This window comes from Carassius carassius, chromosome 14, assembly GCF_963082965.1.
Source record: "Carassius carassius chromosome 14, fCarCar2.1, whole genome shotgun sequence".
Classification (NCBI taxonomy): domain Eukaryota; kingdom Metazoa; phylum Chordata; class Actinopteri; order Cypriniformes; family Cyprinidae; genus Carassius; species Carassius carassius.
In genome coordinates this window covers 871,535-890,256 of record NC_081768.1, presented here as the reverse complement: position 1 = coordinate 890,256, position 18,722 = coordinate 871,535, and the positions used below count along the sequence as shown (strand labels likewise).

General features: G+C 37.6%; 1 protein-coding gene across 1 annotated transcript in view; it reads left to right on the top strand.

Moving 5' to 3' along the window:
* The window catches only part of LOC132157554 (cilia- and flagella-associated protein 46), a 97,451-nt gene that overhangs the window by 16,808 nt on the left and 61,921 nt on the right, over positions 1-18,722 (top strand). Inside the window, exons 13-22 of the mRNA XM_059566926.1 lie at positions 248-353; positions 536-656; positions 3,217-3,332; positions 3,865-3,971; positions 5,929-6,041; positions 8,815-9,027; positions 9,952-10,189; positions 13,030-13,173; positions 17,808-17,918; positions 18,528-18,709. Of these exons, the coding sequence (XP_059422909.1) occupies positions 248-353; positions 536-656; positions 3,217-3,332; positions 3,865-3,971; positions 5,929-6,041; positions 8,815-9,027; positions 9,952-10,189; positions 13,030-13,173; positions 17,808-17,918; positions 18,528-18,709 (1,451 nt within the window). The remainder of the gene's footprint in view (positions 1-247; positions 354-535; positions 657-3,216; positions 3,333-3,864; positions 3,972-5,928; positions 6,042-8,814; positions 9,028-9,951; positions 10,190-13,029; positions 13,174-17,807; positions 17,919-18,527; positions 18,710-18,722) is intronic.

Genomic DNA, 18,722 nt, shown 5'->3' with positions numbered 1-18,722 from the left:
GTTTGGAATCAGTAAAAATAATATGTAATTTATTTAAATAATAATTTTTTTTTATTTTGTATCTAATAAATGCACGCCTGTTGAGCAGAAGAGACTTATTTCTTAACCCCAGATGTTGTATCTTGCACCTGAAGTCGTCACATTGGATGTGTTAACACACTGTTCAGATGATCCAGAGTCTAGGCTCAGTATCAGAGCGCTGGTGTTCTGTGTGTACTGTACTGATCTGGTGATGTGATCTAAACAGGCTAAAGAGGCTTTGAGAAAGCGACGGCCGCTGCTGGTTAGTGCTGGAGTCGCTCTGGCTCCCGATGCTTTCCAAACCGTCCTGGACGCTGACAGTAAAGTCAAAGGTTTGTGCATATTTTACAACAGCATGTTCAGTTGTCTTTCTATAGGTCACAGCATCAACACACTGAAATCTGGAACAGATTTAATAGTGTTTGATCTGTGCAACTCTCAAACTAAAATATATGATATATATTTTAGTATTTTTCACCATTGATTATTGGATTGAGCTGATTGTGTTTCTCAGATGATGGAGCTGGAGATCGTCTGGAGCTGCTCGCTGCTAAAGCCCAGCATCACAGCAGCTGTGTGCAGAAGGTCAAAGGTCATTTGGATGGACTTGACATGAGCTCAGATGACAAAGAAAGGTGTGCGTTTATGCTTTATGATGCACGTTTACAAGACGCGTTATTTTCAATGCCAGTTTGGAATAATGAAGATTTTGTCTCTTCTATTCACCAAGGCTGCATTTATTTGATTAAAAATACAGTAAAAATTTTGTGACAATATTACAACTATACCTGTTTTCTGTTTGAATATCGGTTAACATTATACAACCCGAATTCCGGAAAAGTTGGGACGTTTTTTAAATTTTAATAAAATGAAAACTAAAAGACTTTCAAATCACATGAGCCAATATTTTATTCACAATTGAACATAGATAACATAGCAAATGTTTAAACTGAGAAAGTTTACAATTTTATGCACAAAATGAGCTCATTTCAATTTTGATTTCTGCTACAGGTCTCAAAATAGTTGGGACGGGGCATGTTTACCATGGTGTAGCATCTCCTTTTCTTTTCAAAACAGTTTGAAGACGTCTGGGCATTGAGGCTATGAGTTGCTGGAGTTTTGCTGTTGGAATTTGGTCCCATTCTTGCCTTATATAGATTTCCAGCTGCTGAAGAGTTCGTGGTCGTCTTTGACGTATTTTTCGTTTAATGATGCGCCAAATGTTCTCTATAGGTGAAAGATCTAGACTGCAGGCAGGCCAGGTTAGCACCCGGACTCTTCTACGATGAAGCCATGCTGTTGTTATAGCTGCAGTATGTGGTTTTGCATTGTCCTGCTGAAATAAACAAGGCCTTCCCTGAAATAGACGTTGTTTGGAGGGAAGCATATGTTGCTCTAAAACCTTTATATACCTTTCAGCATTCACAGAGCCTTCCAAAACATGCAAGCTGCCCATACCGTATGCACTTATGCACCCCCATACCATCAGAGATGCTGGCTTTTGAACTGAACGCTGATAACATGCTGGAAGGTCTCCCTCCTCTTTAGCCCGGAGGACACGGCGTCCGTGATTTCCAACAAGAATGTCAAATTTGGACTCGTCTGACCATAAAACACTATTCCACTTTGAAATAGTCCATTTTAAATGAGCCTTGGCCCACAGGACACGACGGCGCTTCTGGACCATGTTCACATATGGCTTCCTTTTTGCATGATAGAGCTTTAGTTGGCATCTGCTGATGGCACGGCGGATTGTGTTTACCGACAGTGGTTTCTGAAAGTATTCCTGGGCCCATTTAGTAATGTCATTGACACAATCATGCCGATGAGTGATGCAGTGTCGTCTGAGAGCCCGAAGACCACGGGCATCCAATAAAGGTCTCCGGCCTTGTCCCTTACGCACAGACATTTCTCCAGTTTCTCTCAATCTTTTGATGATGTTATGCACTGTAGATGATGAGATTTGCAAAGCCTTTGCAATTTGACGTTGAGGAACAAAGTTTTCCACAATTTTTTTACGCAGTCTTTCACAGATTGGAGAGCCTCTGCCCATCTTTACTTCTGAGAGACTCTGCTTCTCTAAGACAAAGCTTTTATAGCTAATCATGTTACAGACCTGATATCAATTAACTTAATTAATCACTAGATGTTCTCCCAGCTGAATCTTTTCAAAACTGCTTGCTTTTTTAGCCATTTGTTGCCCCCGTGCCAACTTTTTTGAGACCTGTAGCAGGCATTAAATTTTAAATGAGCTAATTAAGTGGATAAAAGTGTAAAATTTCTCAGTTTAAACATTTGCTACGTTATCTATGTTCTATTGTGAATAAAATATTGGCTCATGTGATTTGAAAGTCTTTTAGTTTTCATTTTATTAAAATTTAAAAAACGTCCCAACTTTTCCGGAATTCGGGTTGTACAATTTATATTCTGTTTATAATTTATTGCTGTAATGTGCAGTTGATACATTTTGCACTATACATTTTGTAACAATATAAATGTCACTTTTGATCGATTTAAGTATTAATTATTTTTTTTTCTACTTAGACTTCATTACAGTTTCCACTAAACTATTGTGCAGCACAACTGTTTTCAACATTGATAATAATCAGAAATATTATCAGGATATTAGAATGATCATGAGAAAATTCAGCTTTGCATCACAGGACTAAATTACATATTAAAATATATTTACAAAGAAAACAGTTATTTTGAATTTTAACTTTTGAACTGTATTTTTATCAAATAAATGCAGTTTTGGTCAGCAGAAGAGACTTCTTTCAAAAACAGTATACAGTCTTATTTCTGAGTTAATTTCACAGTGTTAACCTTATGTATGCATGATGAAATCACTCTGACAAATCAACATAGTTCTTATTTCTAAAAACTGTGCTCATTCCCAAAAGCCATGTGTACTGTGTGTTCATTAAAATAAAGCAGGCTCTGAGTTCCCTCCATCAGCTTCACCCTCGAGTTCATCATCGTACACCTCTCAAGGCCAGGAACATACGGCCCACCAGGACTTCATTATGATGGAAATAACTTCATTCTTTTCTATTTTCTTCCACAAGGAAGGAACATGTGAATAAAACCAGAAAAGCTGAAGAAGGCATACTGTATTACTGTGTGACTGAGTCGAAGACGTCGAGGGAGCTGCGGATTGAAGTGTTCATTCTGTGATGTTTGTGTCTCTGTCAGGGTGAGATTATGGGCTTCGCTGGCCAAGACCGCCCGGAAACAGGAGGTTTTTGACGTGTGCCGGGCGGCCTGTCGCTTCTGTCTGCTTTATGATGACGGACGATGGAAAAACACCAGTAAGTGAGTCCCGTGAGAGCCAGGAATAATGCAATGATGCAGAGCTGCTGCATGTGCTGGGAAAATGAGTTTACAGCTGATGTGTGTAATATTAAAATCATTCCAGGTTCCAGTGTTCAGACGCACTGTAGGGACTGTAAGTCTTTCTTTAGTTGATTTCCCTGAAGACTGAGACGCATGTTTGAGCGTCTCGAACAAACTCTGGTTTGACAGGATGATTATTTGTGCAGTTTGGTTTGGTGGCATACACTGAAAAACAAAACCTTGCAGAAACATGTTTCACGATGAAATTGCAAGTAAATTATAAAGAAATGAATAGCAACTTTTTATCTGACACTTCTTGCTTTTTTCTCAATTCTGAGAAAGAATAAATCACAGTTGCAGGATATAAACTCAGAACAAAGAGACACATAATCAATTCTTGGGAATCGAAGTCATAATGAAATGAAATATAAACTCAAAATACTGCCGTATTTCCACCTTGAAGGTTTGTGGGACGAGTTTTTCTGATTGAATCCTGTGTGATTGCAGATGAACCCAAGAACAGAGCGAGTCTAGATCAGAGGAACCAGACCGAGCCCAACACACAGAGAGATCTGCTGCGTCTGCTCGCCGAGGTCCACTTCATCAACGCTGAGGTACAAACACAGTCAATAATGCTGGATTTCTTTCACCTAATCACCAATGTTCCCATCGCAACAAACAGTGCTATACTGAGGTTAAGGTTAGGCTTAGGGGTTAGTATTCATGCATGCAATCAACTCAGGTTTACACTTCAATAGTTCAGAGGAAACATCCTGTGTAAATTATACAATATACTGTACATCATGATGAGCGCTTCAGAGATTATAATACAGATCTCATTATCATAGTGCACATTAGATGTTATGTTATGTTATGTTATGTTATGTTATGTTATGTTATGTTATGTTATGTTATGTAAGAAAGTGAGTTTTTAGCTATATGCTTGTCATGGCAGAGCAACAGTTTGAAGAGAATTGTTTTGAGACTGTTAGTTAAAGTTAGTTAAGGCTAAATATATTGGAAAACATATATATATATATATATATATATATATATATATATATATATTAGTTTAGGATTTCTCAAATTCAGCATTTATGGGAATTTTTAGCAAAAGAAAAAGTTGCTAGTGAAATTCTCAAATAATTACAAAGGAAGTGCATGTAACACATTGAATTAAACTTGAAATTTTTAAGTTTAAAAAAGGTAAAAAAGTATGAAAAATGTTTTCTTCTAGTCTTATATTTACAACTTTGAAAAAAAATGACAGTGTATGATACAAAACTAATAGATATCATCATGCATTTCCCAGCTGATTGTTCACAGTATGTTAGGACAACTATTTTTAAATATGCAAATGAGACATTTCGATTAAATATACACTCATTTGCATATATTTCCAGAAAAGCAATCTAAAAATTGGATAAAACCAGACTCCAAATTTTCGTCTGAATTTGTTGTTATATTAGAGTTAACGTTTTTTTGTTTTTTTTTTCAAAGGAGACAATTTTCTCCATGTTTTTACGAATAAAAATGTTAAAGATAAATCAGTGTGAATGATATATGAACAAACCTCTCAATGAAAACCTTCAATATAAAGAAAGATATAAAGAATAGAAAAGTAGATGTGCTTGTGAAGTGCATGTGAAGTGGGCAAATAAAACATTATAACCTTTAAAGATATAGATTGGAATTAAAATCTAAAAATGCAAATAGTTAAATGCAATGAAATAAAAACTTACATGTGCATATTAAATGCTTGCTTTTGTCATTCGGGTAAAATAGATGAAAACTAGTGCATGAAAAACATGTAGTGTCTCGCCTGAAACCGGTTTGTCAGCATTAAACACTAAAACACTAAATATAAACTGAGTTAATCTTTCCAACATTTTGTCATCATTTGCTGACTTACTTTCTTCTGTGCAACACAAATGAAGTGTCTTTAAATAGTGTTTGTGTGAGTGAAAAAAAACAACAGAGAGCAGGTTTGGAGAATTGTCTTCTTGAGTGAAATACTCCTTTAATAAACATTTTTAGAAGAATGTCCCGCTCAATACGGTGATGTTTCTGTAACGCCTGCGTCAGACCTCCAGGATCATGAGTGTGTGATGATGATGTCTTCAGAGGGTGTTTAATCCAGTAATAGCTATTTTAGTGTAATCTTAGAAACACTTCTGGTGTCAGATCTTTCCTGATTGTGATCAAGTAAAGGTCAGAATAAGGTCAGTAATATCTCCAGATGAACTCTTCCTGGACTGAAGCAGCTCAGCTTTACTTGATTCTCCATCAATCATGTTTTAGAGTCTCAAATCTGATCCTCAGGATCTTTTGAGGAGCGTTTGTTTCCATAAGCTTTACTTTCACTGTTCCTCGGCGGAGGAATGATCTTCACAAGCCTCCAGAACATCTCACATCTTCTGAGGAGCCTTGATTTCTGAACATTATTTCTTACATGTGCCTGTATGCATCTTTGTTAAAGACTTCTAGAGACTTCTAGATGCATAGCACTACATTTCTAAAGTAAAAACAATAACAATAGCATCCCATAAAGCACAGTATCATGTTGTCTAGGTAACCATCCTTAAACTCCGGTCTGAGGGGGTGGAGCTAAACGGCTCTGCTGTAGCACCTGATGAGAAACAGACACGCCCCCCTGAAGACGACGCCCACTGGAACCTGTACAGGTGAGTTTCATCACAGTTACACATTTGGTTTTAGGTTTAGACTCATTTTACTGATGTGACATGCTAATGTGAGTTGCATCTTTGGCTCTGTATTACACACATTCATGTCCCAGACTGATAGAGTGTGTTGAATGTTGAGCGTGTAATATGCTGTGGACCTGAACAGACGAGATAATCACAGAGAGCCACTCTATTCCACATCCCAGCATGCATCTAATGACTTTCTCATATTATAAGCCGCATGAAACAATAAGCTTGACTCTCAGCAGACGGCCTGAGCGTCACCAACACATTCAAACTATTACACATGCTGCTTTAATATGTGTTGGCCGTCTGAATGAATTAGATCCAGCTTTATTATAATTGTGCAGAGTCAGTGTGATTCAGTCAGCAACTAAACACAAGCTGCAGCTGCGCATTTAAAGAAATATTACAGTGCAAGTGCATAAAAGTAAAGAAAAGAATATTAAAATTCATCTTAAACATCAATATATTAGTCAAAGTATATATTTAAATAGTAAAATAATACAGAATAGTTAAATAGTAAAATTAACTCTTTAGATTAAGTTTGAGTGGATCCTGCTCTGCAGCAGATGACTTTTTGTTTCAAAAGTATTGAATTATTTACTGACCTGAGCAAATATGTGCCAAATTACTATGCATTTATATATACTATTTTATTAAACATAATTGTAAATTCAAAAGATATTAAAAATGCAACAAATATTTGCTATAAACTATGATGTGGTAGTTATGTCAGTACAAATGATATGTTAATTAATATAAATTCATTGTTTTAAAGCAATATAATTGTAATGTAAGTACAACCCGAATTCCGTAAAAGTTGGGACGTTTTTTAAATTTTAATAAAATGAAAACTAAAAGACTTTCAAATCACATGAGCCAATATTTTATTCACAATAGAACATAGATAACATAGCAAATGTTTAAACTGAGAAAGTTTACAATTTTATGCACAAAATGAGCTCATTTCAATTTTGATTTCTGCTACAGGTCTCAAAATAGTTGGGACGGGGCATGTTTACCATGGTGTAGCATCTCCTTTTCTTTTCAAAACAGTTTGAAGACGTCTGGGCATTGAGGCTATGAGTTGCTGGAGTTTTGCTGTTGGAATTTGGTCCCATTCTTGCCTTATATAGATTTCCAGCTGCTGAAGAGTTCGTGGTCGTCTTTGACGTATTTTTCGTTTAATGATGCGCCAAATGTTCTCTATAGGTGAAAGATCTGGACTGCAGGCAGGCCAGGTTAGCACCCGGACTCTTCTACGACGAAGCCATGCTGTTGTTATAGCTGCAGTATGTGGTTTTGCATTGTCCTGCTGAAATAAACAAGGCCTTCCCTGAAATAGACGTTGTTTGGAGGGAAGCATATGTTGCTCTAAAACCTTTATATACCTTTCAGCATTCACAGAGCCTTCCAAAACATGCAAGCTGCCCATACCGTATGCACTTATGCACCCCCATACCATCAGAGATGCTGGCTTTTGAACTGAACGCTGATAACATGCTGGAAGGTCTCCCTCCTCTTTAGCCCGGAGGACACGGCGTCCGTGATTTCCAACAAGAATGTCAAATTTGGACTCGTCTGACCATAAAACACTATTCCACTTTGAAATAGTCCATTTTAAATGAGCCTTGGCCCACAGGACACGACGGCGCTTCTGGACCATGTTCACATATGGCTTCCTTTTTGCATGATAGATGCTTTAGTTGGCATCTGCTGATGGCACGGCGGATTGTGTTTACCGACAGTGGTTTCTGAAAGTATTCCTGGGCCCATTTAGTAATGTCATTGACACAATCATGCCGATGAGTGATGCAGTGTCGTCTGAGAGCCCGAAGACCACGGGCATCCAATAAAGGTCTCCGGCCTTGTCCCTTACGCACAGAGATTTCTCCAGTTTCTCTCAATCTTTTGATGATGTTATGCACTGTAGATGATGAGATTTGCAAAGCCTTTGCAATTTGACGTTGAGGAACAAAGTTTTCCACAATTTTTTTACGCAGTCTTTCACAGATTGGAGAGCCTCTGCCCATCTTTACTTCTGAGAGACTCTGCTTCTCTAAGACAAAGCTTTTATAGCTAATCATGTTACAGACCTGATATCAATTAACTTAATTAATCACTAGATGTTCTCCCAGCTGAATCTTTTCAAAACTGCTTGCTTTTTTAGCCATTTGTTGCCCCCGTGCCAACTTTTTTGAGACCTGTAGCAGGCATTAAATTTTAAATGAGCTAATTAAGTGGATAAAAGTGTAAAATTTCTCAGTTTAAACATTTGCTACGTTATCTATGTTCTATTGTGAATAAAATATTGGCTCATGTGATTTGAAATTCCTTTAGTTTTCATTTTATAAAAATTTAAAAAACGTCCCAAGTTTTCCGGAATTCGGGTTGTATATAAATATGCACATTTATATTTATATTAATATTAATAATAATAATGATAATTTATTTTAAGTTGTTTTTAATTATTATATAAATATATAAACACTTTATATATTATTTCTTATTTTCTGTTATGTTTTTTTTATCATTTTATTTAATTGTTTTTTAATTCTATAATTATATTTTGAATGTTCGTAAACATTTATTGGTGGTGTTTAAGTTGGTCCTCACTACTACTAATAAATCAACTGCTAATAAAATAATAATTTTATTACAGTATCAACAAATTTGCTTTAAAGTTGCTGTGGATAAAAGCGTCTGCTAAATGATGCCATCATTGGTTGTGTTTTTTGTCTCTCCTCAGTGATTGGATCAAAGGTTTATCGGCTTACGCCACTGGTGGTTTCCTGCGAGGGGCGGAGCTAGGGGCGGAGCTGCGTGAGGATTGGCTGGTGGTTAATGCAGCTGTATATCTGTGGAACTACAACAGCTGGCTGCTGTCCAGCGGAGGACATCGTCTCCTTCTGCCCACCTTCAGATGTCTGCTGGAGCTCCTCAGACAGACAGGGCATGCTGGGTAACAGATGCAGCTCGGTCACTTTAGTAGTCAGTCCTAGTGCTAATAGTGACTGCTGCTGACAGCTATGGGACACTGTACTTGGCCACACGTCACATCCTTTAACTATTAAAGATGAGTGTGTGTGTGTGTTTTATTTTATTTTATTTTATTTTATTTTATTTTATTTTATTTTATTTTATTTTATTTTATTTTATTTTATTTTATTTTATTTTATTTTATTTTATTTTATTTTATTTTATTTTATTTTATTTTATTTTTGTATTTCACAATTTTATAATATCATTCTTTTATATTATTACTTTAATTATTCTATGATATATAACTATTATATGTTTTATTTAATGTTATATAATTATTATATTATTCTATAATTATTTTAATATAATAAGGAATTTAATATATAATTAAATTACTTTATTAGTTACCATTAATTTTACATTGTGCAAATATGAATTATTCCTCAAATCATGTCTTTTTGAAAAGAGCTTTTTATTTTATTTTATTTTATTTTATAGTTATATCATTTTTTTGTATATTATTATTATAAAATTATATTATCTTTAATTATTCTATAAATATATAGCTATTCTATATATTATTTAATTATTATATATTATTGTATTATACTTGTATAATTGAGTACTTTGAAATGTTATTTTATTGTAGTTTTATTATTTTGATTATTTAATTTTATTAATATTTAATAAATTTAACATTATTTGTTTAGTTTATTATTTTAATATTTTATTTATGTATTATTAGCAATGTTAATATGATAAATTATTCTATAATTGTTTTAACTTATTTTGGATGTTGTTTTTTCTTATGATAAAAATATTTTAATATTTAACTGAATTCTTCTGTGATCACATGTATTGTGTGTGTTCTGGTTGAATGTGTTGTGTGCTGTGTTGTGTTCAGGGAGGTGGTTCTTGTGGCGATGCTCTGTGATGCTGTGGCTCAGGGACTCATCCAGCCGTGGTGCGGAGCGTCTGTTCGTGCCGATCAGGAATCACAGGATGCTGGGAAGGAAGCTGAGAAGATGCTTCCAGCCGAGAAGACAAAGAAAGTGCGAGGGAAGACTGTGGAGAAATCCGTCTCAACCCTCGTCCCTCAGCTGGACGCGGCTGCCATGCAGGACGTCAAGAAAGCTTTAGAGGTGAGCGACTGTTTCTCAGTAAACACAAATACTGCTTATCTACACACACACACACACACACACACACACACGGGAGCTCACCTGGGAACGACACCTGTGCAAAGCATTGTGGGAGATCTCAGACCGTAATTAGGCTGTGTGAATAAACTGATGAGGGGCTCAGAGGGTTGAATTTAAAACAAGCAAAACATTGAATATGAATTCAATTAGACTTTGAGTTAGCTTGGAGTAATACAATTGTGCTCTGGATTACAAACGTTTGTCCTGTCACTGTTTGTTTGCAGTTATTGCATGTTAATTCATCTTGACAAATTATACATGCAGGAGATCTAATATCACATTCAAAAATTAAAAAAGCATGCACACAATGATAAAAAACGTATTTAAACTTTTTGCATATATTTGATTTTTTTATCATATTTTTCATATTTTCACATTTACATTTAAATTTCTTAGAATCAGCATTAATCTGCTCATTGTGAAAGTAATTAAATGCATTAAAATTAAAATATGAACAAGCAATAATAAATTAGCTGGGCTGAGTTTCCCAAAAGCTCCGTAAGCCTAAGAAGCTCGTAAAAAAGATCGTACGACTGATCTTAATATTATGGTCTGTTTCCCAAAAGCATCGTAACTTAAGTAGCACTTGAAAATCATCACAGATCTACGAGTGCTCTGGAGTAATCGTTAAACCATAAGTGCATCGTTAGAAGACAGATTTATGTGTTCACCTGAAGGACAATCAGCAGATTACACCTTTAACTTGATTCAAGTGCAATGTGATTATAGGATTTCATTGTGCTTTACTGTACACTTTATGACTCATTTTCTTTCTTTATTTTTTATTAATTTATAAATGAAATAATTACAAAGGGCAGAAAAAAATCGAAATACACATTTAAATCACCTGTACAATATATATATATATATATATATATATATCGTATTTTTCGGATTATAAATCGCATATAATCGAGTATAAGTCGCATCAGTCCAAAAATACGTAATTATAAGGAATAAAACATATACAGTACAGACCAAAAGTTTGGACACACCTTCTCATTCAAAGAGTTTTCTTTATTTTCATGACTATGAAAATTGTAGATTCACACTGAAGGCATCAAAACTATGAATTAACAAATATGGAATTATATACATAAGAAAAAAGTGTGAAACAACTGAAAATATGTCATATTGTAGGTTCTTCAGAGTAGCCACCTTTTGCTTTGATTACTGCTTTGCTCACTCTTGGCATTCTCTTGATGAGCTTCAAGAGGTAGTCACCTGAAATTGTCTTCCAACAGTCTTGAAGGAGTTCCCCGAGAGATGCTTAGCACTTGTTGGCCCTTTTGCCTTCTGTCTGCGGTCCAGCTCACCCCTAAACCATCTCGATTGGGTTCAGGTCCGGTGACTGTGGAGGCCAGGTCATCTGGCACAGCACCCCATCACTCTCCTTCTTGCTCAAATAGCCCTTGATGCCTTCAGTGTGACTCTACAATTTTCATAGTCATGAAAATAAAGAAAACTTTTTGAATGAGAAGGTGTGTCCAAACTTTTGGTCTGTACTGTATAAATCGCACTGGACTATAAGTCGCATTTATTTAGAACCATGAACCAAGAGAAAATATTACCGTCTCCAGCCGCGAGAGGGCGCTCTATGTCTTCAGTGTAGACTACAGGAGCACTGAGCATCATAGAACGCCCTCTCGTGGCTGGAGACGGTAATGTTTTCTCTTGGTTCATGTCAAATTAATTTTGATAAATAAGTCGCACCTGACTATAAGTCGCAGGACCAGCCAAACTATGAAAAAAAGAGCGACTTATAGCCCGGAAAATATGGTATATATGGTATATATGGTATATATATATATATATATATATATATATATATATATATATATATATATATATATATATATATGTATGTATGTATAATTTATTATTCTCTTTTTAATCTATTATTAAAAATAAAAATTTTATACTTATATAAATATTATATGTATTGTTTTATATTATTATTCTATAATCTTAGAATTTCTTTATATATTATTTATTGTATTTTTAATGTATTATTTTAGAATTATATCATTCTATATATTTTTGTATAAATTATGAATGGATTAAATGCAGCATAAATCTGCTCATTATGAAAACAATTAAATATTTTTTAAAATGAACATGATTAAAATATGACTAGCTTTGGAACAAGCAGTGATCAATGCTGATAAATTTATGAAGCTGGTTATTGTGTATTTAAAATACATTCCATTTAATAGTACTATAACTTTAATGTATGACTGACAAATACAGAATGCATCACATTAAGTCTATTAGTTTGTTAAAGTTGTGTGATCAGATGCATGGAAATTTTGTGGGCAATTCAAACACATAAATCTGAAGTTTATGCATTCGAGCCATGAGAGTGTGTTTCTGATCCTAGTGAACACATTTGATGAAAAGAGTTCCATAAAAATCCGATTCAGGCTCTAAATACAGTGATAAACACCTCGTGCATTCTGCTGCTTCCCTTCTTCACTCTCTCTTTAATTAAATTCATTCTGCTGCCTTTTGTGCAGATTTACAGGCCCTCGCTGCACATATCAGCACTAATTCCACATGAAAGGCTTTCTAACAGGGAAATGATTCACTAACGACTTTCCTAACGCTGCACTTTTCACACTCGACACGAGAGGCTCGTCTCACTGGTGTTTTATCAGCTGAAGCACTCGCTGCAGACTGGAGATTTATACCTGAAGCTAAAGTTAAGAGCAGAGAGAGTGAGACTTCTGCGCTCTGCTGATACCTGACCAAGTGTGTGTGTGTGTGTGTGTGTGTTGCAGGTGTGTGAGTTTGCGCTGCGTCTGTCCAGTGGAAACGCCGAGCCGCTGTCTGTCTCTGTGAGGAGGCAGCTCTGCAGCACGTGGGTCAGTGTTAAACAACTGCTTCAGCAGCAGATCGGACACAGACTGGACATCAGTGATGAGGTGTCACACACCTACAACAGAACACACACACACACACACTCCAGCAACAGATCACACACACACACACACACCAGCAACAGAACACACACACACACACACACACACACACACACACCAGCAACAGAACACACACACACACACACACACACATACACACACACACACACACACACACACACGTTTGTTTTTGTGTAAAGTGTGTTCATCCCATAGGTGTAATGGTTTTTATTCTGTACAAACTGTGTATTCTATGGCCCTACACCAACCCTACACCTAACCCTAACCCTCACAGGAAACTTTGTGCATTTTTACTTTCTCAAAAAAACTCATTCTGTATGATTTATAAGCGTTTTGAAAAATGGGGACATGGGTTATGTCCTCATAAGTCACCCTCTCCTTGTAATACCTGTGTCATACCCATGACATTATACAGAGTTGTGTCCTGATATGAGACAAAAACAAGAGCACTCACACACACTCACACACACACACACACACACACACACACACACACACACTCACACACACACTCACACACACACACTCATTCACAAACACACATTTGATTATTTTATTTGTAATGACAAATACTAATTAGAACAACAGCATCCAAATATTCACAAAGAGCCTATTATGTTTCACCTGACAATAAAGACAATGCAAGTTGCAACCACATTCAGAGAGTAGGCTATGGATAAAGGTGACATCGTCTTCTCCAAACATGCAGACTGCCTATGATTGCTGACACAGAACAATATCTGGCTGTTTGCTTAGAGGTCTTTTTACTCAGTCCAGCAATCTGCAAGCCTCTGACACATAATCTGTGCACATGTCCCAAGCTACCAAAAATAAGAATAATCAGTTTGATCCTGTAACCACACACTGCCAAAGCATTTGTTAATGACTGATACTTTAACATTTTCTCAGAAAAGCACAAATCCATGTAAAGATCAAAACAACAGCCCACTTCCAGGATCAGAATGTTCCTAGAAAGTTCATTGATGACTACGATGTCTGGAGTGTTTGGGTGTTCCCTGAGAACACTTCTAAGAGAGCTTATATTATTATCATTCAAGTTTAAAAACCAGCTAATTTTAACAGTTTTGTTTGTATGTATTGCACTTTGTCCAGATACTTTGTGCAGTTCTTGAGCTGTTATGTTTACGATGCGATCATGACGCGCGATGTAAAGTCCTTTAAACGCGGGGCATCCGTTCAGTATATGCGCTGTGGATTCCATTATCTTACCACTGTGTAGTAAACAGAATGGTTCGTGGTGTTTTGGGAACCACAAAGAGAGGTTGTATTTGGTCGGGAGAGTTTGCAGCCAAGCTTTAATAACAAATTTTAAGATATCTTCGTTGATGGTTGAATTTTGTAACGCAGAGTGTGAGACTGTATGATCCACGCTCTGCAGACATGCAAGTTTCCCTTGAAGATGCAGGTTAACCCAGTAATTGCGCTGTTGTGTTGGAAAGTGTTGGAGGATTTCATACCTGCACGTCCGGCTATTCAGCCTCTCACTGGTTCCAGTGTGATGGATAGACGCCTCAGCATACACATTAGGATCCATAATCTGCCCCTGACTGATAGTCACCTGCTCCCCGCCAGTATGTGTCCAGTTCAGCTGTATGTTGTTATTGCTGCACAAATCATTCAGATCGGGCCAATCCGAACGTACTCCGAATCCCGTGGCTCTGGTCTCCAGCTTTCCGCTAGGTTTCTTCCGGAAACCGGGGAAACCTGGTTCTCCGTCTGCAGCATAGGGGACCTTACGTTTGCTCAGATCCAGCAACAGTGAGCCCCGGGCAACTTCACGAACTGTAGGGTCATCGTTATTCAACATATGCAGTAGATGCTTTACTCTAGTCGCTGTATAAATCCACTCAATGTTAGGGATCCCCAGTCCCCCTTCGGATTTATTCATAAAGAGAATACTTCTTGTTGTGTGTGTGTTAAGACTTAACCATTTTCTTACCAGCTGCACGGTCTTATTGTTCAGCTCCGTAAGATATTTTTTAGCAATGTGGACATTAGCAAACAGATGATGAATCTTGGAAAGAGCTATATCTTGAACGGCCTGGAGTTTCATACAGGTCGGTAGAGGACACTGATCTATCAAGTCTAGTCGTGCCATTCTCCTGCCACATTAAACATATGTCCTAAATAATTGTATGATTCGTGTCTTGAATAAACTCTGATTGTACTTCCAGCCATTATGAATGATGGAGGCTGATCACTCTTGGCCTTATACCATCTATTACCCCCGCTGCGTCGTTAGTAGAACACCGCACATTTACTATTCTTAACCTCGAGTCCAGACCATTGCAGAAAGCGGTCGGTGTATGACAGCATGTTGGTAATGACGTTCTCCTCTCTTGATACTATGAGGACGTCATCGGCAAAAGCCTGAACTGGGTTTGGAGATGTAATACCAGGCGGGGCAAGGAGACATAGCCATTTCAGCCAGTGGTTTAAGGCCAGTATGAAGTTCACAGCGCTCCAGGGACATCCCGTCTTAATCCCAACTTCAAGTTTAATCGGTTTCGTTAGTTGATGTCCACAAATCACTTGTAAAAAGGAATTGTCATATACATTCTTGACTATATGTATGTACTGTTCCGGCAGTTTTATTTCCTCAAGGGAATGAAGCATTACACTTTGTGGTAAAGAGCCAAACGCGTCTCGAAAATCGAGAAATACCGCATAGAAACGGGAGGATTCATGTTTAAAATCATCGATGGCAGTCTTCAAACAGAATACGTGCTCATTCATTCCCTGCCTCTCTATGTATGCTTTTTGTTTTGTTGACAATGTTCCTGATTCCACCAGCCAGGGTAAAATTCGGCATTAAACACACTTCATAAAAACCTTGTATATAGTGGGGAGCAGTGATATATCTCTCCAGGTGGAGGGATCTTCTGGAATGTTATTCTTTTTGGGGATCCTATATATAATAGCTCCCTTCCAAGAATCGGGAACTTTCCGGTTAATTAAACAGACATTAAAAATCTGAGTTAATGTCATTATTGAAAATAGTTTTGTTGCCTTGAGCACTTCATAAGTCACACCGTCTGCACCACATGCTTTGTTGTTCGGGAGACTACAAAGCACGCTTGAGATCTCCTCTGCAGTGAAGTCCGAAGTAACGGGGGCATCTTTCAGGTCCTCCAGGTCGAGAGCGCCGCACCACGGAGGACTGCCCATCTGTTGGTGTGACTGTGCTGGTTGGCATTTCGCAGCATAATACTCATAAACTTTATTCATATCATTTATCGCAGGAGTGGGGTCTGGGTAAGTGCTTTTGTTTAGAATTATATCTATTGCCTTACTCCTACGGTGTTCCCAAAGATAGGCTAGTTCGTTTCCGCTTACCACTCTGGGTTCTCTCGTACTGTTGGAATTTGTCGCTTTGTTGAGCGCCGGCTGGACGGTTTCCCGTACGAAGCGCAGCTGCTGATTTATCCATTCAGTGCGCGTCTCTGAGTCGGGCCTCGGTGAGAGTGCTTTACAGAGGGGGAATTTCCGAAGGATTCTTACGATGTATTTTAGCAAAGGTATTCCTAATGGTCTCCCATCTCTGTGAGTCGCTGTATAAGATCCATTTCTGTAGTATACTCCAGATAAGATGGTTATAAGTTTAGTCTAGTAACGCGGGTTAGTTCCAGTGAATTGTATTGTTTGTCTGTCATTAATTAGTTTAACATCCAGGGTTTTCCTGAACTCTCTCTCCTGTTCCTGAAAGCACATCCACTCTTGGTCAGAAAGTGGGCGATTGTACTGTTCAAAGTTTGCCCAGGTGGTATACAAATGTTTACTTTCAGGACAAACATTTGTCGGGTCATGGATTCGCCATCCGATGTTTTGGATTTTACCGCTTTTTAAAGCAGCTTTGAATGTAATCTTCAAGGTTGAAACCAAGCACATTGCAATTAGTCCTGATAATAACATAACTGGCTCTTTTGTGCGTTTTCGCCGGCAGCTACGACGGGTGTAGAACTAACACACACACACACACACACTCACAAACACACACACACACACACACACTCACAAACACACACACACACACAAACACACACACTCAAACACACACACACACACACACACACACACACTCACACACACACACTCACACACACACTCACTCACACACTCACACACACACACACACACACTCAAACACACACACACACACACACACACACAAACACTCACACACACACTCACACACACACACACACTCAAACACACACACACACACACACACACAAACACTCACACACACACTCACACACACACACACACAAACACACACACACACACACACACACACTGAACCATATCAGATCAGTGCTACAGATTACACTCCACACTGATTACTGTCAGAATTCTCAAAATAATTCATTGCTTGTATTAAGATTATAAAAAAATAATTTTTAAGCACTGCTACCACAAAACCAGACTTTAAAAACCTCCTTTTTACTTTAACATTGTTCTGAGATTAAATACAGATTTAAAATCAGTGTTCCTGGTTTCACGTGTGTGTGTGTGTGTGTGTGTGTGTGTGTGTGTGTGTGTGTGTGTGTGTGTGTGTGTGTGTGTGTGTGTGTGTGTGTGTGTGTGTGTGCCAGAGTAAGAGCGAGGCGCTGACGGCCGTGTCTCGTGTGCTGGTCGCAGTGGAGATGCTTCAGTGTAACAGGAGCTCCAGACTCATGCAGTTCAGCGTTCCCAGTCTGTCTGTGGTGAGAGCTGCTCAATACCAGCACATCCTGTACACACTGAGCTCTGAGCAAAATACAGGAACAAATCTGAAATAGAATTAGAATCTAAACCAGCTGTTTTCTGTGTGAATCTGTGTTAAAGTGTAATGTATTTCTGTGATGCTCCGCTGTATTTTCAGCATCATTCCTCCAGTCTTCAGTGTCACATGATCTTCAGAAATCATGTTTTACAATTTAAAAGTTTGGGGTAATTAAAAATTAATACTGTTATTCATCAAAGGTGCATTAAACTGATCAAAAGTGTCAGTAAAGACATTTTTAACATTACAAAATTTCAATATTTCAAATAAATGCTGTTCTTTTGAACTATCTATTCATCTGTGAATCCTGAAAAATAAAATGCATCACAGTTTCCACAGAAATATGAAGCAGTGCAACTGATGACTGCTGATGATGTTGAATGTGTTTGCAGTTCTCTCAGTTATTGCAGAAAGTGCATACATAACACATTAGTTTAATTGATTCATTGCATGCATAAATGAAGTGATTGCTGTCAGGAGTGTTGAGTGTGCAGCTCTCTGTCAGTCGATCAGATGAACTGTGTGTATATACACCATGTCTCTTCTTCAGCTGGTTCAGATGGCGTCGGGCTGTCAGTGGTCTGATCCGCTCGTAGAGCTGTATGTGTGGACACGGCTCGCTCTGTTCGCCCATCAGACACACGACCACGAGCTGGTCCTGACCTGCACTCATAATGCACTGCAGCTGGAGCAGAAGGCAGCACAAAAAGTGAAGACGGCCGCTTATACTCTGTGAGTGTCAGTG